The 21,649-nt window shown below is 37.3% G+C and overlaps 5 protein-coding genes across 9 annotated transcripts; 4 read left to right on the top strand and 1 right to left on the bottom strand.

Annotated features, from left to right (window-relative positions):
• The first annotated feature begins 146 nt into the window (after positions 1-146).
• On the top strand, positions 147-6,432 carry blzf1 (basic leucine zipper nuclear factor 1). 2 transcript variants are annotated; one of them, XM_028476376.1, is made up of 7 exons: positions 147-455; positions 734-803; positions 1,717-2,165; positions 2,255-2,454; positions 4,122-4,250; positions 5,134-5,362; positions 5,451-6,432. In XM_028476376.1, exons 2-7 carry the CDS (start codon positions 785-787, stop codon positions 5,634-5,636), a joined length of 1,212 nt encoding a protein of 403 aa, XP_028332177.1. In that variant the 5' UTR covers positions 147-455; positions 734-784; the 3' UTR covers positions 5,637-6,432. The 2 variants fall into 2 exon arrangements, with proteins under 2 accessions (XP_028332177.1, XP_028332186.1); XM_028476385.1 differs by having other exon boundaries at positions 440-468.
• trmt10c (tRNA methyltransferase 10C, mitochondrial RNase P subunit) lies at positions 6,419-8,214 on the bottom strand. The gene has a single exon (XM_028476343.1). The coding sequence runs from the start codon at positions 8,016-8,018 to the stop codon at positions 6,546-6,548; it is 1,473 nt and encodes a 490-aa protein (XP_028332144.1). The 5' UTR covers positions 8,019-8,214; the 3' UTR covers positions 6,419-6,545.
• Positions 8,215-8,825: 611 nt separating this feature from the next.
• Positions 8,826-11,167, top strand: txnl4b (thioredoxin-like 4B). Its single transcript, XM_028476483.1, has 3 exons — positions 8,826-9,034; positions 9,112-9,263; positions 10,591-11,167. The coding sequence occupies exons 1-3, from the start codon at positions 8,903-8,905 to the stop codon at positions 10,754-10,756; spliced, it is 450 nt and encodes a 149-aa protein (XP_028332284.1). The 5' UTR covers positions 8,826-8,902; the 3' UTR covers positions 10,757-11,167.
• Positions 11,168-11,359: 192 nt separating this feature from the next.
• mrpl16 (mitochondrial ribosomal protein L16) lies at positions 11,360-14,212 on the top strand. Its single transcript, XM_028476451.1, has 5 exons — positions 11,360-11,564; positions 11,776-11,847; positions 12,839-12,987; positions 13,143-13,436; positions 13,640-14,212. The coding sequence occupies exons 1-5, from the start codon at positions 11,495-11,497 to the stop codon at positions 13,829-13,831; spliced, it is 777 nt and encodes a 258-aa protein (XP_028332252.1). The 5' UTR covers positions 11,360-11,494; the 3' UTR covers positions 13,832-14,212.
• A 791-nt stretch (positions 14,213-15,003) lies between these two features.
• Positions 15,004-21,361, top strand: cenpq (centromere protein Q). Of its 4 annotated transcripts, none has more exons than XM_028476420.1 (8): positions 15,004-15,283; positions 15,361-15,421; positions 15,513-15,624; positions 16,879-16,947; positions 17,918-18,050; positions 18,353-18,472; positions 19,972-19,992; positions 20,346-21,361. In XM_028476420.1, exons 1-8 carry the CDS (start codon positions 15,218-15,220, stop codon positions 20,526-20,528), a joined length of 765 nt encoding a protein of 254 aa, XP_028332221.1. In that variant the 5' UTR covers positions 15,004-15,217; the 3' UTR covers positions 20,529-21,361. The 4 variants fall into 4 exon arrangements, with proteins under 4 accessions (XP_028332221.1, XP_028332230.1, XP_028332212.1 ...); XM_028476411.1 differs by having other exon boundaries at positions 15,005-15,283; positions 19,918-19,992; XM_028476429.1 differs by lacking the exon at positions 19,972-19,992.
• The last annotated feature ends 288 nt before the right edge of the window (positions 21,362-21,649 follow it).

The raw sequence follows: 21,649 nt of genomic DNA, 5'->3' as shown, positions 1-21,649 counted from the left end.
TTTACTTTATCAGGGTAGGGTATTTTTTTTCCCCCTCAACTAAGAATTCAATAATAGAGTAGTATTTTATTATTTAAATTATCTGGTCGCATTGCGATTTTTGTTTTGTTTTGTTTTCTCGCCTTTTTTTTTTTTTAAATTTTTGGTTAATCCAAGGCGAACTTTGTTCATTTAGTACAATAACAATACAGTACTTTACATACAGTGGATTTATTTTTTAAAGGTTCTTTTCACATCAACATGATTTTTCTTCCAGCATAAGAGAAACCAACCATGTCCGGTGAGAAAATGTACTTTCCCTATAAAAACAGCGCCATGACCCACCCTAATCTACTTTTGATTGGTCCATTTTACTGTCCATCATTGTTCCCGCTCACCGGATTGGCTATGTCGTGTTGAGCTCAACCAATCCTTGCTAGATCGTGTGGATTCTATCAACAATTGTAGAAACAAGAGTGAGTACGGTCTGTAAGTGATGATTATTAACTAGAAATGCTTCAGTTTTCCTTAAATACTGCCATAATGCTAATTTTGACATTTGTGTAGCTTTTACTGTCTGTGTTTGCTGAACTCAACGTTGCAGCTAACGTTACTTAGCATGCTAGCTTTCCAGCTCCTTCAAGCTGTTATCTTTACTCATTTCTTAACTCTAACCCTTAGTCGGTGGTCTGTTGTTATTAACACCCCTGTAAATATTTTCTCAACAAAACACTCTTCTATTGTTTCTCGGCAGGGCTTGGAGTCATCAAAGTTTTACCAAAGCTAAAGAATTCATACACTAACAATGACTGCTGCTGTTAGAGGTAAGAACGCTTTTGTTCATTGTTAATAGACATGTCTACCCGTTTGTGTTTTCAAGGTTTATATATATATATATATATATATATATATATTTTAATCGATGGTAACTTAAAACAGCAACTACAACCAAATTTTGCTAACAAAATACTAGGGCTGGGCGATTTTCCCTTAAGAAAAAAAAAAAAAACAACTTGGATTTGGATTTTTTTTTTTTTAATGCACTTAAAAATGACTGCAGACATCAGATATATTGTCAAAAGTGCTACTTTATTGCTGTGAATGTCCTCAAGAGTTAAAATGTATAGAACAATCCCAAATTAAAAAGTAATTGAGGTTCTGTCGTTCAACAATTTCAAGCTTTAACCCAGGTTTAAGCAAAAGTGAAACAGCAACTTCACAGTAGCTTAAATTTTCTGATTAAGAAATCAGAAAACTACATATTTCATAACGTATAACATTACAATTAAAAAAATAATAAACTCTTCCCTGAGCATCTCAGCACAGTGTGAATAAAACATTAAACATGCCTGTAGCACACAAAGGGTAAAGAAATGTAAACAATGAGGGGGGTGGCTCACATCGGAGTCCAAAAAAATTGTGGCGGGGTAAGAAAAAAAAAATATATATATATATATATATATATATTAAACTTGAATTTGCAAACTAACAATGGTACAAGTCTCAATTTTTTAAAAAGGAACATTTATTGAAATTAACAAAGGTGAGGTAGAACGACAACAAAAAAATGTTGTAAATATCGTTCAAAACATTTAACAAATATTAAAAACAGGTGATGTTAAAAATATTTCTGCTCTCTGTAAATAATGCGGATCGGTGAACGCTTCAGGCAGAATGAAGCCCAGTTCACATGTGCTTGGTGAGGAATTGAAACAAGGTCTTGTGTTTTCTCTCTAGCTTCGGCCCATGTGCCTGTGCGGGGACCTGGTGATGGAATGGAGACAGAAAAACCTCCTCCTGCCCAGGAGATTAACACAGACACAGTACCATTAGGTTCATCAGAGGTTCCCCTCCTTAAAATAGCAAGCCCAAAGCGAGGCCCAAAATATTCCCATGCTTCTCCTGCTGCTACACCAGTGCCTCACGGGGTGCTCCACCTGGGCAAGGTGAATCGTGATGCCTGCACCGAAGTGGAGGCTGTGAGGATCATTATTCCACGAGCTGCCATTAGCAGGAGCAGCCGCACTGGGCCGGCTGAGGCTGGTCAACACGTTGAGGAGCAGAACTCTCAGCCCTCACCTCAGCCTGAGGACTGGAGGGGGCAGCTAGAAAAGCTGCAGAACTCAGAGCGCAGGCTGCTGCAGGACAAAGAAGGCCTTTCTAATCAGCTCAGAGTACAAACAGAGGTAAGATCATAGCATGAGTGACACACAAGAGAGCATTTGGATGTTAGCAACATTTCTTTTTTGTAATCAGATGTCTTCTTGCTTGTCAGGTTAACAGGGAGCTGAAGAAGCTGCTGGTGGCATCTGTGGGTGATGATCTTCAGTACCAGTTTGAGCGAATGGCACGAGAGAAGAACCAGCTGATTTTGGAGAATGAGGCTTTAGGTCGCTGCCTGGCACACACTGCAGAGCAGCTGGAGAGAATGAGTATCCAGTGTGATGTTTGGAGGAGCAAGTTCCTGGCCAGCAGGTGGGATTAAATATGTAATGTTTACTTTATAGCGCTGCCATTTTATTCCACATTCTGCTAGTATAAATAGTCACAAGGAACACTGTAAGATTAAATGTAAAGCATTGTTGGGGATAGGGATGTCCCAATTCATCTTTTTCATTTCCGATATGATACCAATATTGCAGCCTTGAATATCGGCCGATATTGATCCGATATCAACATGAATCATACATACTTTTATTACGTTTTTTTTCTTTATTAAAAAATAATAAGTCTTGATCAAGTGATGTTACTCAAACAGAGAGCAATAGTCAGCAGCAGTAGGTATGATAAAAACTGACCCATTTATTATTAACCAATTGGTTACATACATTTTAACCTTCAACATAATATCTACAGTATTCTATTATTCAATACAATAAATAAAAAATTAATTGGAAAATTTTTTTAAAATAAGTCTGAAACTTGAATCCGATATTTGTTTTCAGGCTGATATGGGACCAATATCGATACAGGATCGGGACACCCCCAGGGTCCTATAATTTCCACATTAACTGGATCTCAGACTGAATCACAGAGTCAACCAATGAAAAAGGAATCCAATGTTAAACGTTGAAAGTGACATAATGTGAATGAAATGTCGTCATCGTGACGCAAAGGATGTTCATATGGGGAAATGTTTCCGAGGACTGTTCATTTGGTCCCCCCCCACCCCAGTCCAGAGCTAAACAACATGTCAAAGTGTCCACTAGAGCTGCACGATTATGGCCAAAATGATAATCACAATTATTTTGATCAATATTGCAATCACGATTATAATCACAATTATTTATCATATTAGGGAAAAATCTGTTTTTATTGCACTGCTTTAAAAAAATCTATAGGTGTACAGTTTACAGTGCAAAATGAAGCTTAAAAATTAACCCAAGAATTTAAAATGTACCAAAGGCTAACTAAATAAATTCACTATTACAGTGCAAACCCCGTATTTTAAATGTAATTATTGCAGACAATCAGGTTAATTTAATCATGGCAACCAAAATCGTGATCACGATTAAAATTCGACTAATTGTGCAGCCCTATGCAACTCATTCACTCCAAAATACGGATCTGACCAGTTCCCACTTTACTTCAATGTGTCTGTGAAGCTCCGCCCTTTTCTTATGAAGCGTTGGGGTGCTCAGTGAAAACTTGACCAGCCTTTGTCAGCTTCACCTGCTCAGAGAGTTTGAACAACATCACATCAGTGCTACACAAGAACTGTCATCAAGATCATTTAAATTAGGATCATTTAAATGAAGTTGATCTGAACTTAATCAATAAACCTGCTCAGATTCAGTAAACCATTGATCCCCAAGGGGAAATTGGGTAACATTAATGCTGCTCTCATATGTCTTTATATGACATATACATAATTAAAAAGGAGCAGTCGGAATAATCCATGTCAGTACAACTTTACATTTTTATTTTGACCTACATTTGTTTTTTTATTTTTTTTTTCCCTCACAGAAGTTGAAAATCAATATTTTTTTCAAAGAAATGATAAAATATTTCTAAAAAAAATGGAAATTTAAAAAATAAATGTGGAAAACATTGATTAAATAGGATTCCATAATAGACGACTACTGTAGGTTCTCCTGTACGACACTGAACAAGCACATTAGTATTTAATTTTGTGTGTTTAGGGTGATGGCGGAGGAGCTAACAAACGCCAGAGCAGCTTTACAGAGACAAGCCAGAGAGGCTCAGGGAGCCATTCAGGACCTTTTGGCAGAGAGAGAAGACTTCTCCAGAGATATGATGTGGACTCACAGGTATTGTAACTGCTTATAGACCCAGACTATAAATAGAGACATAGTTTTAGTTTCAGTAACTGGATGTTTTGTGATGGCAAAAGGTTGTTAAAAATGTGCAATTGACCTGAGGACAGACCGAGTAAACAAACACAATGCCAGGTTTAGATGTTCTTATGAATCAGAACGATGATCTTTAGGTTGATCATATATACAACAGAGAATGAAGCTGTAACAGATGTATGTAAAAAAGAAAAGAACAAGGTTTAAGCGATTCTTTTTCTTCTTTAGCTTCTGATAAAGAGCTGGGCAATATGTCAATATTCAAGGTACATCTATTTTGGCGATATAGAAAAATGACAATATCGACCTATATCAATATAGCTTATTTTATACTAAAACACTTGTTTTAGGAGTCGCTGCATTTGCTACTTCTCAGAACAGCATGAAAAACACAGTTAGATGGATTACTGAGTGTGTCCTAACCCATTCAGTCACTCATACGTGCTGTCCCTTAGAGGAGAAAAAGCCTTCAGTGGCACAATTGTGCAGCTGTTTGTTAATAAATGGGCCAATGCAAAATGTGCCACAAAATTGTCTTCTGGCACAACTTTGTTTGAAATAAAAAATATCGAGATTTATATCGTATATTGTCATTTTGGGAAAAATTGAGAGATGAGTTTTGGTCCATATCGCCCAGCCCTACTTCTAATCACATCTAACTACAAGGACAAATGTTGAAGTCCTCCATCAGTTTGTACATCAGCACATCAGAAACAGAAAGGTTTTTATTCACCAAGTACAGTTTAATAATTATAAATAGTACAAGGAATTTAACCTGGTAATGCTGTTAAGGTTGTTGATAATGAGGAAGTTTTTTCTGATGATTCCTCAATGGCTCCAGGTCTCTGGAGCAGCTCCTGGTGTCTCTGCAGTGGGGGCGTGAGCAGACGTATTATCCCAGTGCACAGCCTCTCAGCACAGGAGAGCTGGCTGTAGCCAATCACAAGCTGGCAGAAGCCATTAACTCCCACCTATTGGGTAAAAACAGCAGCAGCATCAGTAATGTGAAGAGTAGCAGCACAGCCAATGAGCAGCCCTGCAGCACACCAGCAGAGAAGATGGCTGAGAAGGTATTGGAGCTCAATACATGTGGAAATATGACCCATGTTTTAGTTGTTTTTAGGATGTTTAAAATGTGTCATCTCTGTTCTATTGTAGGTGTTGAAAAGCATACACCCAATTTCCTGCCCAGAGAACCAATCAGAGCTTCCGATCAGCGACTCTGAGGCCTCAAACTTCCTCAGCAGTAAAAAGAGCATCGGCAGGTTTCACCCCTACACTCGCTATGAAAACATCACCTTCAACTGCTGCGTGCGCTGCACCGGAGACATCCTGGTTCTGTAGGATCAGACACTCACTCACTGCGTAAATGAGCAAGGCAGCAAAAACCTGCTTTGGTAACAGTTTGACTGTTCATGTCACTGAGGCAGAATATTTATTTATTCCGATACATTTTAGTGTACAAGTTTGATGTTGCAAGTTTTCTCAGTCTGAATTGAAAAAGCTTGAATAAAAGAATGAAGGTATTACTATAGTTGGATTTTGATGGTATGGATTAAAAATGCTGTTTTCACTTGGCTTGAACCATTAAAGTGCTGTTTTTTTCCTTTCATGCAGTGAATCAGGGTGAGGCATGTGCAATGGTAAACAGACACCAGTGAGAGATTTCTATTCAAAAATAGTCTATTTTTATGAGCTGCTAACGATAAATATATTAGCATTAGCCATTTTTAAGGCACAGTTTGAAGCTGACACTTGACAAGACGTTCTGCATTACCGATAGCTCCAAAGTGCCTCCATTGTTTTATTACACATTTAAAATGCTTTAATGTGGACAGTATTTAAGGGGTTGATGATGAGTTAGGTAAATAAATACAGATTATTTGTGTACTTCTAACGAGACCCTGATTGTACTAGGTTGGGATGTTTATTTTTCCTTCATACAATGTTTATTTAAAATCAAACAGACAGTTACTTTTCCTCAGCATGTACCAAGTCTTGTATGCGTTACTGATTTTTGTTTATTAATTATGATTGCATCTCGATCAATATTTGTCTCATGACGTGCTGGTGAATGCTCACCATAAGACTTGTTACAAAATATGTTTTCTAATAAAACAGTCTTGTTTTACAACCTGCAGTTCTGTGTAAAACATTTATTGGCTTTAACACAAGTTTTTACAACCATTTTAATGGATTTAACATTTTTCTTTGCGTATACATGCTCATTTCTCAGTTACAGGGTTTTTGGAGTCACTCGTCTTTCCACCATTCTTTACTTCCTGCACTTTTTCTTGCTTCCAAAGTGCTCTTTAATAAAGTCCGTATTTTGGTTCCAGGGGAAGCATTTTCTCCTCTAACGTAACCAGTCTTCTTTTCTCTCGCAATGAACCCAGAGTTCTTTCTGTAAACATTTTGCACAGTCTTTCCCTGGTTTCTCCATTCAGGACTTGGTGTTCCTCTGTTGTTGCTGTTGTAATGTGTCCGCTCTTGGTGGAAACCATCATGCTTCCTCTTGGGCACAAATTTTAACGCCTCCTCCCATTTTCCGGTGTTCTTTATTGTCAGCATGATGCGGATCATTTGGTCCAGAGTCAGATTTTTTGCTCCGATATCCCAGTAGAGATACTCGTCGAGCGGTAACCGAGCCGTGTTCAGCTTCAGACGCTTAGCTTGAGCCAATGACACGCCCGACTGAATGGATCGGTCCACCATCGCACCGATGATGTACACCTTGTTGTGGTCGTACTTGCGGAGAACATTTGGTGAGTCAGCGGTGAGGTAAACCAGCTGCTCTCTGGGGAAAACCTCCACATGCTGACGGTGCGTCGTGGTGATGAAAAGACGATTCCAGGTCTCCTCGCCGTATCGTTTGAGCAGCTCCTGCATGTAAGGCCCATTGTGCTGCAGGTTGCAGAAGTGAAGGTGGTACGGCTCTGCCGCACGCCGGTTCCATCCCTCCACCTCCATCAGCTGGGACACAGCGTTCTCCAACTCTCGCCTGGACATGTGGGAGTCGTACCTCATGTCAAACACCAGCGGTTGACCATACATCATAGCACTGGCGCTCCGCCAGGCCAAAAATTTGTCCAGGGATCGTGACCAAAAAGTGAGGAAGAGAGTGTTTTTCAATGTATTGTCCCTCTGACCATCCTCTTCATCACTCCTCTCTTTTATCATAGTTTCTTTTACAGCTGCCTTTTCCAGCTGCTTCTTCTTACGGATCAGTTTGTAACGCTCCTTGAGAGCGAGGTACTTCAAGTACTTCTTCCTGGCAGACTTGGTGGTAACTTTAGCGAACCCCTCAAGCTCTTCATCCGTCATCTCCTGGGGAACGAGCTTCCCAGCCAGACGCCACATTACCACCAAATCCCGCATGGCCTCCAAGGAGCAGTCCTTAGGTTCTCCTTCTGGATCATCTAAATCTTCACCGTCACTATCAACCAATTCATTTGTTACTTGTTTCTCCTTCGGTGCAGCTTGGGATCTCATCACAGATTTCCATCCATCTAGATCTAAAGGCTCTGGTTCCTCTGGTTTGGACGTTTGGAGAGCATCTTCCCACACAGCTCTTCCAGTACTGAAGTGCCTTTGTGGATTAAAAGAAGCACTGCTGACAGAGATCGCTCTTATTGTTCTTTTCTTGGCAACATGGGACGCCAAAGAATGGCCATGACTCCAGATTGTAGAGCAACATCGAGCAGCAAATAGCCTCAGCATCGCCATTACACTTCTTCAACAATCGAAGCTGCAGTGGGATGAGTATGAGTTAATCAAGAAACGTCACCAGCTTTGTTTTCCCAGCTCAGAAAAACGGTTCAGCAAACATCTCGATGGATAAATATCACCGAATCACCGATACTTCTCCAACTTGTATTCACATGGACACACGCAGTGATCACAGACAGGAAGGTCACGTTGTTCTGCGGTGTAACAGCATAATATGTCATAGTCAGGAGAAAAACACGCTAAAACGGCCACATGGAAGCTTTATATGGGTCTGTTTTTTTGTATATAATCTCTTAATTACAGTTTTTAAAATTTTATTGAAATTTCAGATAAAGACTTTAAATTGTTAATCGCAGTTCAAAATTATTAACGGGGTTTTCTGTCGGACCTTTTTAAAAGTAGTACTTCCGGGGTAGTTTTTCCTGGTGTTTTGGTTCAACTGGTGTCCATTGTAACTGGTGACTAACTTCCCAATTATATTGCAGGTACAAACGCGAAAAAAATAAATAAAAAAGCAAAACAAACAAACAAACACATTTTCAAATTAATACACATTTTTAAATTAATGCACACTCAACCTATTACATACTAAACATTTTTACTCTAAAATAACAATCGAGCTGTGATAGATAATTATCATTTATTATTTTGTGTCTTTTATGTATTCGTTTATGTGTTTTAAAACCATATATGTTCTGGTTTAATCTAATTTGTACATTTTAATATGTAATTTTTCCAGTCACGTGTTAATCTGCCTCTACTGCGCAGAACCTCTGATGCAGCCGGAAGTTGAAATAAATTTCACTAATAAACCAATCGCACCGAAACACCAGTCAGTCATTGACCGGAAAACACGAGAGACGGCAACTAGTTGGACTAAAATGAGTTTGTTTTTGCCCAAATTAACGTGTAAAAAAGACATAGATGAAGCGATTAAAGGCGTGGCAGAGAAAGTCTTAGTGCTGAGGTTTGGCAGAGATGAAGACTCCGTTTGTCTCCAGCTGGATGAGATCGTAAGGGAGACCGTTTACCTCCAGATAACAGTAAAGACACTTTCTCACTCTATTTGTTTTCTTTTCTTTTTCTGAAGCTATCAAAAACGGCTCACGATCTGAGTAACATGGCCTCCATTTATATCATCGATGTGGAAAAAGCACCAATTTACACTCGTTACTTTGACATCAGCTACATTCCATCCACGGTTTTCTTCTTCAACGGGCAGCACATGAAGGTGGACTATGGGTGAGTGTGAATAATAATAAATAAACAGTGTCGGGTAAGTTACTCTAAACTTGTAATGTAGTTATATTACTAGTTACTGGGATAAAAATGTCATATTTGCATAACAATATTACTGTTTTTTAAAAGGCCGTGGCTACTAGTACGTTAAACATATCTGTAGACTTCCACTCTATAGATACGCAGCGCCCCTCATTGGCCAGTTTAGCTCACGTGATAGGTGCACTACGTCACTTAAAGTTCCGTCATTTGTATTTTAGCTCATATTTATTTTGTAGCTACTCCGCTAACCCTTTTATTTTAGCCCTAACTGTAACTCTATCCCTAAACCTAGCCCTAATTCTAACCCTAAAATGTTTATTTTTGTCGGATAAGTATTTTTAAAGGTGGAATTTGAATTTAAATATGTTAAAATGAAAAAAAATTATTTGCGCCTATGTAGAAAAGCTCCGGAAATGTACCTATGGTCGCGGGGGCTTTTGCTACGTTCAGACACTTTCTTTTTAAAATGTAATTGAGTTACACTACTTTGTTACTTTGAGTTATTTTTGGTCCAGAACACTAATTATATCACACTGACAGTGTTCGAAAAACATCGGTTTATGTTTTGTTTCAAATACTTCTGCTGTTTCAGGAGCAGAAAGCTCTTTTTTGTTCCATGTAAGCTAAATACATTTCTATGCACTGTATACAATTTGTAATAAAATAGTAATGTTCATGTTGTCATTTCTTCTTCCCACCAGCTTCTAAAAACAAACAAAAAACAAAAAAAAAACACATAAATTATTGTATGAACGAAATGCAACAATATTTTCATTGGCTCATAGTTTTCCCGCTGCTTATATTACATGATTGCAGTCACTTTTAATGTTAAACTTTAAAAAAAATGAAGAAAAAATAAAAAAATCTTACAAAATCCTTAAAGTTTCCTCAAATTATTACATAATATTTCCCATAATTAAATAGAAATCGGTCACAAAATCTAGGACATTTATAGTGAAGACGCTTTTGGGACTGATACCTATCACTTATTGCTTGCATATTGTTGGTTTCTTACATATTTAGTATTTCATGTATACGTTCAAGGGCAAACTAGGGAACAATAATGTTGAAATTACGCATAAAATCTGTGGCCCACTTGAGATCAAATTGCTTCATATTTGGCCCCTGACACCACTGGTTTAGGTTCTTAGATGAACCTGTCCAGGTTTTGAATCGATGTGGCCGACATTTGGGCTTGAATGTGCGTAAATTCACACAAACACAACAGTTCTCCACTGACGTGCAGCTTTACCTTCACGTGGCTCACGTTTCATCATTTCTCCTCCAGGTCACCTGATCACACAAAGTTTGTCGGCAGCTTCAAGACGAAGCAGGATTTCATGGATCTGATCGAGGTGATCTACAGAGGAGCCATGAGGGGGAAGATGATCGTGCAGAGCCCCATAGACCCTCAAAATATTCCCAAATATGATCTCCTATACCATGGGATTTAGAATGGACAGTTTGTCATTGACTGGTTCCCTTTTCTGTGAAACAGGTCACGTGTTAAGACATTTTTATAATATAGCCAAGGTTTGTCAGGCTCTAGGATTAACAATCCACCGACCTTGATTATTTTGAATAAACAATAACCAGTGAAATGATCAAAAACCTTGTCTACAGGAGGACACACACATCAGTCCATCCAGCTTTTTTTCTAGTAGTTTCTTACAAAAGTAAGTTTTTTTTTTTTTCATATAATTGCTGAAATTTTTGTCATTTTTTGCTTTACATTCATGAGTAAATATGTTTTAGAAGATCATTCATACAAATGTATTTTGTTTTCAAAGTGCCACTTTGTTTCCCATGGAAAAAGGCAGTTGTTATTTATTGTAGTCTTCTGTTTTAATAAACATGGAAGTATATTTTAAGGTTGTTTTTTCTCTTTCTCTGTAATAAAATAGTGGATCCAGATACCACAGCACAATGCAAGGAGGTAAAGTGCTTGAATAGTATAGGAATATAATCATTCCCACAGTAGCTAATATTTGAATAATTTCATGCTTTTACTTTGAAACATCGTACAGGAAGCATCTCTTATTTTTGTAAATAATACAGGAAATTGCGCGTTAGCGTCATGGCAGCGACCTTGTGTTAGCGAGGTTCACAGAGAAATAGACATAACTTCAAATGTTTGCACTAAAGGAAAGATAAATTAGTTAATTTATTAGCTTTATTTACACGCTGACGTCATGATATCAGTCTTCAAGGCGGCTGTGGACGGACTGTCCGGGATCTGTAGAGTCTACGGTCACCAACAAGGTAGCTTCAATGCTAACATTACATTACATCTTTAACCAACTGATTATGGAAATCTACTCATTATGCAGTTTGTCTTTCATATGCATGTAGTGAATAGTGCTCATGGACACATACATTCTAATTCACATGCACAAAAGCCTCCTTATTTTAAGAAGATATACAGAATGTACCAATTTAATGAGTCATATCAACATTTTTTTTCCCTCTGCAGTTGTTTTGCACAGTCATTTGAAAGTCCTCACTGCTGGCCTGAAGACCTACACTATCCCTCCAGATTACAGCGGTAATCCCTCTTAATCTACGTGGATATTCTAATTTGTGAATTTTCTTTGATGAGTTTATGGTAACATCATATGAGCTGATATCAAACTATAGGTGAAATGTATTTAGACCCAAAATACTACCGTTTTTTTTTTTTGCAAAGAGAATAATGCAGGATAAGAATGACTTAATGGAGTATTGTTTTGCTTAGTAATTCCACATTAGAATGATATGGCATTTTGCTGAAAGTGGTTGAAATTATATCATCCATTATATATGAAATTCTTAAATTTCATATACTGATATTAACAATGGGACAAATAATTTGTACATGCAAATATGTTTAATGGAATTAGTTTGTTTTTTAGCACAATTGTGTGATTAAGCCATATTTTTTTAATATGTATTACAAAAATGATAAAAAAAAAAATAAACAGTTTTCACATTTGCTATTAAAAAATGTTATTGGCTAATACAGTGTTTTTTAATCTTGGGGTCATGACTCGATGTGGAGTCGCCTGGAATGTCTCGGAATTGGTAGAAAAACTAAACTTTTACTGATTAAAATTACATTTTTAAATATTTTTAATTTTTATTCTTTTTCTAATTAACACATCACACACCATAAATTTCAAACAACCGTATTCTAAATTTTAATCTAGTTCGAATTAAATGCAGGATAAAAATATCACTAATTCTGGCTACTCTGTATTTGTAACACACTTTAATAAACATGAGCAAAAACTAATTCTAGAAAGAAAGAAAAAAGTCCCTGGTGTCGCCAGACATGTATGATATCAAAATGTGGTCACGACCCAAAAAATGTTGGGAACCACTGGGCTAATAGTTTATAGGCAAACATAGTACATGTATTAGTATTTGCTCATAATAATAAAGTCATTGTGATCTAAAATGAAACAGAATCAATGACTGTAACATTTGAAATGCCTGCTTATTGTTTTGATGGGAATGTTGGCCTCATTATATCTTCCTGCTTGTTTTTCTATCCACAGATGTTTTGCTGCCTGAGAAAGTCAAGCTAAAGTTTCTGAACAAGGTTCCAAATGTGAAAAAGGTTAAAAAGCAGCCGAAGAAGCTCCGAGACATTCAGGGCCCTTCAAAGGGAGGAACATCATTCATTTCAGGACAGTACGGTATTGTGGTGAGTGCTTTGACATGATAGCATCAATAAATAGATTACAGTTTTACAAGGAAATACTACGACAGCTTTAAATTATTTTATATTTCATTTTAAATAGAATGGTTGTTAAAGCTGCGTACATTTACAGGCCATTCTTTCCTCTATTTGATGCTCAGGCGCTGGGAGGCGGCTACCTTCGATGGGGTCATCTAGAAATGATTCGTCTAACTATCAACCGCAAGATGGATTCAGAGACCACCTTCGCCCGGTGGGGCATCAATGCCCCCTATAAGCCCATCACACGTAAAGGTCTGGGTCAGCGCATGGGTGGAGGCAAAGGAGCCATCGACCAGTACGTGATACCCGTGAAGTGCGGGCGGATAGTTTTGGAGATGGGAGGAAAGGTGGAACTGGGAGAAGTTGAACATATATTGACTGAAGTGGCAAAAAAGTTGCCCTTTCCTGCCAAGGTGAGATTTATAACTTGTCAGATTTAATCTTTACTATAAAGTCAGGTGAACAAACTACAGATTACTACACATAATTTGGTCCCTTTGACCAAAATAAAATAAAAATTAAAAACGTTTTTGTCGTAAAGTCAGTATCCTTTAGATAGTTTTTTTGTGCACATACATTTGCCGGGATATTTAATGATTGTACTTATTTGTTTCAGGTTGTAAGCAGAGAAAGCCTGGAAAAAATGCACAAGGAGCAAAGTGAGAGGGAGCAGAACAACCAGAATCCATGGACGTTTCGTCACATCGCGCGGGGCAACATGCTGGGTATCAGGCGGGTGCTCAGCCCTAAAGACCTGCACAACCACGGACGCTTTACTGGAAAATTCTTCTTTCCAGATCGTGTGTGAGGAACCCAGAAAGTCTGAAAAATCAAAACTGTAACACGTTATTTCTTTTCTGACGATGACAAAATAATATACAACCAAAAATGGGAACTTTTCCATCTTGGGGTCATTCTTTTATTTGTGTAAAAAAATAAAACAAACAATAAACTACATTTCAGTGTTTAGTAGTGGCTTGAAATTTCATGTTTTTAGTGTGTCAAATAGAAAAAAATACAAAATAGAAAGACTAGTTAATATGGCAAAGGCAAACCTTGTGTGTAATGAAGTGTTTTTTTTATTTTGTTGTGTAATATTTGGTGTTTCCACTTTTTTTGTGAACACCCCTCAGATTCTCTGTGGGGTCAGGTTAGGTGATTCTGAATTAAAGCTTATTTGGATACTTTTGTCAAAAGTCCCATGAAGTTAAAACTTTTTCATTAGTTTGTACATCGACAGAGAGGAGCAGGAAATGTTGTAATGTTTACTAATGGATGGATTTGCTGAAAATGTACTTAAAAATGATACTTTCCTGAATCTAATGCAATGGGGATGCCTCTACTCTATCTGGCCTTTTGGATTTTTAAATGCAATGACATTTATTTTATTTATTTTTTTACAAACTATATATATATATATTGTCCAATTTACTTCACTTGACGATTTTGTGTTTTCTCTCAGGAGAAAAGCACGTGAAGAATGTTTGCAACTGTTAAGTTTGCAGTCTGCTTGACTGAGGTGTTTAAATTGGCTCATAAATCTCCTAAAAGCTCAGAATTTTTTTGGATTATTAATTCATCACCACATGAACAATATTGAGCTTTTCCTACAATTATCTAAAAAGGAAATCACTAAAAGTACTTGAAGACACCAGTATAGAATAACATATTTATAAACTTACAAATAAATTTAAAGACTGACATTAGCTAAACATTACAGAAAATGTAATTATGTAACTTAAGCCAATTAAATCGATAAAAACTGCTCTTTAGTAATGAAAATTAAATTTGGCCTAGAGTGTCTTAAACGCTAAATCTTGTATTTACTTTTGAAATAAATAAGTTGAAATTGCTTTCCTTATAATATTGACAAGCGAATATTATATAATGTAAATTATTACAGCGTAAATGCGCGAGTGTGCTCAAAAGATAGTTGCCTGAAAGGCAACAAACTGGGAAAAATATGGAAATACACGCATGCGCACTGTGCTCACAGGTTCAAAACAACAGCGCGAAGAAGAAGCGGCGACAGCGGACATGTTTGTTTTTAAATAGTGACGTGTAGGAGTTTATAGTTAATTTTGAATCGTGGTAGATGAACTAGGTTCGTAAGAACAGAGTGTATTTTCCTGTAGCTGCTTCGTGTGGGTTTTAAAAGGCTCCAGTTACTGTTTTCACTGCATTTAACGCGGAAATGAAGCCACGTCAAGGCTCTACCCGGAGCCCGAAGAAAGCCGGAAAGAAACCTGCTGTTAAACGGGTAAAATTTACGTTTTCTAGTCTTCTTAGCTATGGAATCGGTTTGATATTAGGCTGTCTTTCATTTATTTATTTCAGAACATGAAGCCTAAAGAGGACCAGGCCAATGCAAAGTTAAAACCAGCCCAAAAGAGAAAAGGTCACGACAGATACATCAGTGTTTTCCTCTCACTGCAGATTAATCCATCATAAATAAACTTAAATATAAGTGTGTGAGTGTGTGTTTACAGCTAAAGGTGGCTCATCTCCGCCCCCCAAGAAGGTGAAAGGTCAGGACAACTGGAGGCCCATGAGCAGGCCCTCCATCACTGCTCTGGAGAACATTCTGGATTTAGCAATTCTGTGAGTGTTAAACTCTCAACCCCAAGTTAGCTTTCCACAGATTTAAACACACACTTGGTGTTTTTAGTCTGAAAAGTGCAAAGCATACAAATAATACCCATGAGTCCTGGTTTTACTCTCAGGTAAGACCTTAATAATAATTTTAAAAAAGTAAAAAAGGTCCCCGCCTATTCGTATGGAAACGTACTAATAGACGGAGCGCCCCTCATTGGGCAGTTTAGGTCATGTGATAGGTGCACATTTTAGCTACCCCGCTAACCCTTTTATTTTAGCCCTCTCCTTATTTCTAACCCTAATCGTGGAAATACCCTAAATTTTTAATTCTTTTTTGTATATGTATTTTTAAAGGTGAAATTTGCTGTGTTAAATATGTTAAAATGAAAAGATATATATATAACAAAAGTGGAATTGGAACCCACGTTAGCGGAAGGAAGGATCCTTGAGTGCGGCGCCTTAGACCACTAGGCCATCCTGGTAAACCATACCCATAGTCCGGAGGCTATTGATATGTTTTCATATCAATAGACACTTTGATAATAATAATAATAGGCAGTGGCTATTTGTACGGTTGGCATATCAGTATACCAACATTCTATTCGTACGCAGCACCCCTCTTTTTTCCAGTTTAGGTTACGTGACTAAGACTAAACCTAACCTCAAAAATTGTTGCGATATAGGGTTATAACCTAAACCTAAACCTAGCCCTCAGACGCTACGTACTTGTACTCTGGTAAACGTACCAATAGCACCGGGGGTTGATCGTACGGCTACCATACGAATAAACACTTTCTTAATATGTTCATTTGTGAGGTGAAAGTTGAAACCAAGTTTAATTCAAGTGAATGTTTTGACTGTCGCTGCACAATCAAAAATGTATTTTACAACAGTTTGCTTTGATGCAAACACGTGAATTACCTGATGACAATCAATGTTTATGACAGATTAGATCTAGAGATTAGAGATATATGTTGTATATAGAGATGCAAGTAAAAACCTATTTGAGTGTCGTGTTTTTGAAGCTCCAATCTAGAATTAGATGGAAATGTTTACTACTACAGAATTAGAAAGAAAAAAAAATCTTTTCAAATTGTTTAATTTGTTGTAAACCACCTAATCGTGAAGCTTTTGTTAAGTGGTTTTTGAAATGTTATTTGTGTTATTATTGTATAACAGTACTGTACTATCCCACAAACAAATGTGTGTATATATATATATATATATATATATATATATATTTTTTTTTTTTTTTTACAGAACGACTATTACTTTGAAAAGGATGCCGAAGAGTTTGAGCCAGGAACATCTGATTAAAATAAAAAAAGGGTGAGCATTAAACATCTGATATTCTGAATGAAATACAACTACTATCACTATTTCAAATGTCTGTTAAAACTAATTTCACAGCTGTAGTTACAGAGCAGAGCAGCAACAAGTTTGATTTTGCCAAGCACCTATAATTTAATTTAATCCTGCGCCATCAGATACATTTGCATTACAAATATTAAATATAATATTAAGAAAATATTACAATGTGACGACTTCGAGCCTTCTGTGTGAGGATGTTTAAATTAAATAAACACAGAAGTCTCTGTAATTGGTTTAAATCTACTTTTCTTTAAACTAAAACCCTGGTTCCCAATGTGGGGTACGCAAATTGTTTTAGGGGGTACGTGAATGAAAAATAAAATTTGGAAACTAGAATATAAATCTACCAGCAGTCAGGAGCCTCTATGCGTTAGCACAAATTACACATTAGCCGATGTCCCCCTAGTTACAGATTCTTCTTCTTTTTTTATTATTGTTATATAGACAAATTTCTTTGTAGAGCTACATTGTATGTGACATTACATCAGTGGTTCTGAACTTTTTTGGATCGTGACCCTATTTTCCAGAAATTTTTTATTTTTTTTTTGTAGTTAGATTAGTGCACAAAGTGATAAGTTATGCCAGCTCAGATATTTTTAACTGCATTTTAATTTAACTAGATTTATATTTGAGGATGTGAAAGTATAGAATACAGTTGTTTAAGATAATTTAAAAAAATTGTAATAATTAAAACATTAAAAAATACTTTTTTGATCAGTATTTTTTTTTTTTATTATAATCAATTATTAGACACTTCAGGGGACCCCCACATTATTATGCTTTTTAAGTGTGCTGGAGTAGGGGGTACACGGCTTCAGGTTAAACGTCTGAAGGGGTACGCGACAAATGTAAAGTTTGAGAACCACTGTACTAAAATAAAAAAATTAATTTGTTCTTGGTTTAACTGAGTTTCCTTTCATTTCTGCAGATTTTTGGCTGAATGTCTTGCAAACATCAGAGTTCCTCCACAGAAACGGAGTAATTTGGAGTATTCATCTCACCAATACCAGGAGGAAACTAAGAAGTCAAAAGAGGGAAGGAAGTCTCTGAACTCTTTAGAGGTGAGAAATGCTGTGGTTTTGTTGGGTAAAATACGATCATGTCTTCTCAGAGTCACTGAAAACACAAGTTGGTAAACAAAAAGTAAAAAAAATCATTACATATGAGAAATGTAGATATGCCACTTTTTGTGTCATCTGTGGATCATATTTTAAAGAAAAAAAATTCAAATGTCATTCAAAAATGTAGAATAATCACTGAAGATGTGAATTAGCCTACATTGTAAAATATATTTACAGTGTGATATCAAGGTTTTTAACTATATGGGAAATATTTTATTAATGTTACAGTTTTGTGTTTCTAGGAGGACTTAAAAAATGTGGTCAAAGCTCTAGAGAAGTTGGAGCAGCAGAATGAGACTTTACAACACCAATGCAGCGTATTGAGAGACCAGGTGGAGGAAGAGGAGGAGAAAGCTAAACAGGTGCAAAACCATCACACAATCATTCAGCATTTAAAAAAGAAAAAAAGAGGAAGATTTTTCTCATATAAACAAAAATTAGTTTTAGCACTTGCTGATCAAGAGGTGCTTGCTAATAAAGTTTGACCAATTCATTTGGCCGTGGCGGTAATGATTGGAGGCGAGTTAATTTGGTTGTTATGTTATTTGTTTATTTGAGTGAGACCGTGTGTATTCATGTACAGCTGAAGTTGTAAATAAACCGAAATTAGCTAAATGCTCGTTTCCGCACGAAATGTTTTGTAGGTTTCGCAGGATCAAAAAATGTCCCCATTCGCTTCATATGTGCGTTTGAAGCGAAGCCCCGCCCACCAGTGACACATCGGTGATTTTCACTGCCTGCTGAAGTGAGGAGCTGTGCTCCTTTTTCTCCTCTCATAAACTTAAACCACCAGTGAAAAAAGCAGGTGTGATTAGCGGCTAATGCTATCTTAGCTCAGTGCTAACTTTCAAAGACAAAACATCTACCTGCTACTACCACCTCCTCGCTGATTCTCCTCCATGCCAAATCCTTCTTGGTTTGGTCCCGTTTATAAAGGCCGTGTCGTACAGCTCCAGGTGGTCACACACAGCTTCTACTCCATGGTTGAATGGGTGAACAGACCGGTATTCGTGTTGACGGCATGACGTCATCATCAACAAAGACTCTGATTGGCTTTCGTCATGCGAAACAGTCGCAGTAGTTCAATATTTTCAATTCAAGCGAATATGACAAAAAACCGAGTGTGCGCTCGCACGGCCAACGCTCTTGACGCGCGGATCAGACCGCACCACCACACAGGAAAGATTTCGCCTCTGGGACGCATCTATCCATTGACTTTGTATGTAATCTGGTCACATTTTGTGACACATCCGGTGCGAACGAGGCAAAAGCCTGTTCACTATAACAAGATACCCACACACACTTGCTTATACTAGTGCTTAAAGAATACATTATAAGATTATGCATATTTAGTGATCGCAACTTTGGTCATGAAAAACAATTCTTTAAAGGTAGGGGATGTGATTTTCACACAGCAGCTGCAGAAGAGGAGCTCAGCTCATTGTGTAGAAACGTTGTCTCATTCAGCAGTAAGTAAACAATAAACTTTAACTCTGTTTTAACTTTGACAGCGGTGACGCACTTTCAGTGTGAGCTCACGCATGCGGGGGATCGTGAACGAGCAGGAGAAACCAAAAACTTAAAGTACAGTATATCTGGAGAAAATCGCCTACCCTAGATTTAAAACAGTTTCTTGAATGATACAAGAGTGGTGCTGTCTCTGACCACCATTGGCCATACTATCACATGTCAGAAGTGAAGTGACTGTAAAAGAGACGCATCAAATTAGTTAATTTTTTTAATCTCTAATATTTAGAAAGAAATTATAATTTAAAGTTCCACTTTAGCCTGTTTTTCCTTGGTTCAGCTTTTAGAATTAACTGGACGAACCGTTCTCAACCTTCCTCCTCCCCGTGCACAGATGGAAGAATCAACATTGAAAGTGAGTACGAGTTCAAATCATTTTGACACTATCAAACATCTGCTTGGTTTTGTAGCTGTTTCACAATCCATGTTTTCATTTTTTGAGATGTTTGTGCCGTCGCCTTTTTTTGTGTGAATAAGATATTATATGATCTGACAGCACTTCCTCCATCATGTAACAGGAAAGTCTGTTTGGTTATCTGTGGTGCAATGAGTTTGCAACACACGGTCGCCCCCAAAAAAAAGATTGTGTTCTTACATAACAGACAAAGAGAAGATGCACATTCACAGAACTGACACAGATAATCTCATTCATGGAACAACAAATATTGGTTTCTGTTTAATCAACATTTATATTCACATTTTCCTCAGGCTCGGATGAGAGAAATATTACCGGACAGTGACTCTGAGCACCTTGCTCAGAAACTGGGAGAAATTCTGCAGAAATCAGAAACCAGCAATGATGAACAGGCGCTACTGCTACAAGCACAAAAACAGGCGGATCAGCTTTTCGGCCCTGCCATTGGCTTAAACAGGGCCCTACAAAGTTCATGAGGAAACTCGCCGAATGTGTTTCCATCTTTAAAAAGACTTTTCACAGAAGATTGAAGTGCACCAACAGCATTTCTAGAGCTTTTACTGTGTGGCAACGTTTCTGTGTTTATTACTGTATTACTTCCACTTGCTTTGGTGATAGATTTCTGCTTATACAGCGATAAACTGATTCCAAACAGCTTCAATTGATTAAATTCAGTGTAGGTGCACATCTATTATTTCTTTCCCAACTAATTGTTAAATGTCTGCTCACACAGCAGTAACCGTTAATTCAAATAAGCAAACTTTCTGTTTATATCTGTATGACTGATGAATCATCTACATATGCAATATTCCACTGACCCAAGAATAAATGTGTCTATAAAAGCTTTTGGTGCAATGGTTTATTCAGATTTCTCAGATGTTGTTAATTTTCACCAGAGGCTCAGCTTTATTTGATGAAGAATATTGTCTTTCTGTATGAGTTCAAGTGATTAAACGTTGAGCTTTTAACTTGGCGCAAAACCAGAGCTCCCATTCTGTACCTGTTGTGCAAAAGAATGATGCGTCATCTCTGAGGAATCCTACTAAAAGTTTCCCTGAAGGCATTTCACGTCCATATATAACAGTTGGTGTTAGCCCTTTTTTTTTTTTTAAAATATCACTATTAATGAACTGGTGGACACGATGATTCATGAATTCACGTTTGTGACTAATTATTTACTTTAGCATGTCCAAACAGCAGCGTGCTTTAACCTGACAGCTTGTTAGCTTAGCGTGATTTACTGATCTGTGTGTGATTGTGTTTGTTTTTGTGGTATTCGAGGTACAATAAAGAGAGGACTTTCTTTAAAGTTAAACATCACTTTTCTGACCTGTTCAAGTCAAACTTGCCACATGTTTATAATGAACACATTGCAGCATGCACTGAGCTACACAGCTTTTTAAATGAACCGGAGAAACAATACCACAGGCGTTGTCAGGCAACACTCGTTGCCAAGGCAGCCATTTCTAGCAAAATCAAAAGTTGGAAGTGACGTACACTGTACCGTGCCATTTGTGAACAGTTCATGCATACTGTAAACAATTATGAAGGATATTGTTTGGATTCTTCATGATATTTCAGGCCTCGTTGGGTCTGT

This window comes from Gouania willdenowi, chromosome 3 (assembly GCF_900634775.1).
Source record: "Gouania willdenowi chromosome 3, fGouWil2.1, whole genome shotgun sequence".
NCBI lineage: Eukaryota > Metazoa > Chordata > Actinopteri > Blenniiformes > Gobiesocidae > Gouania > Gouania willdenowi.
The sequence above is the reverse complement of the archived record's forward strand: the minus strand, read 5'-3'. Positions and strand labels throughout refer to the sequence as shown.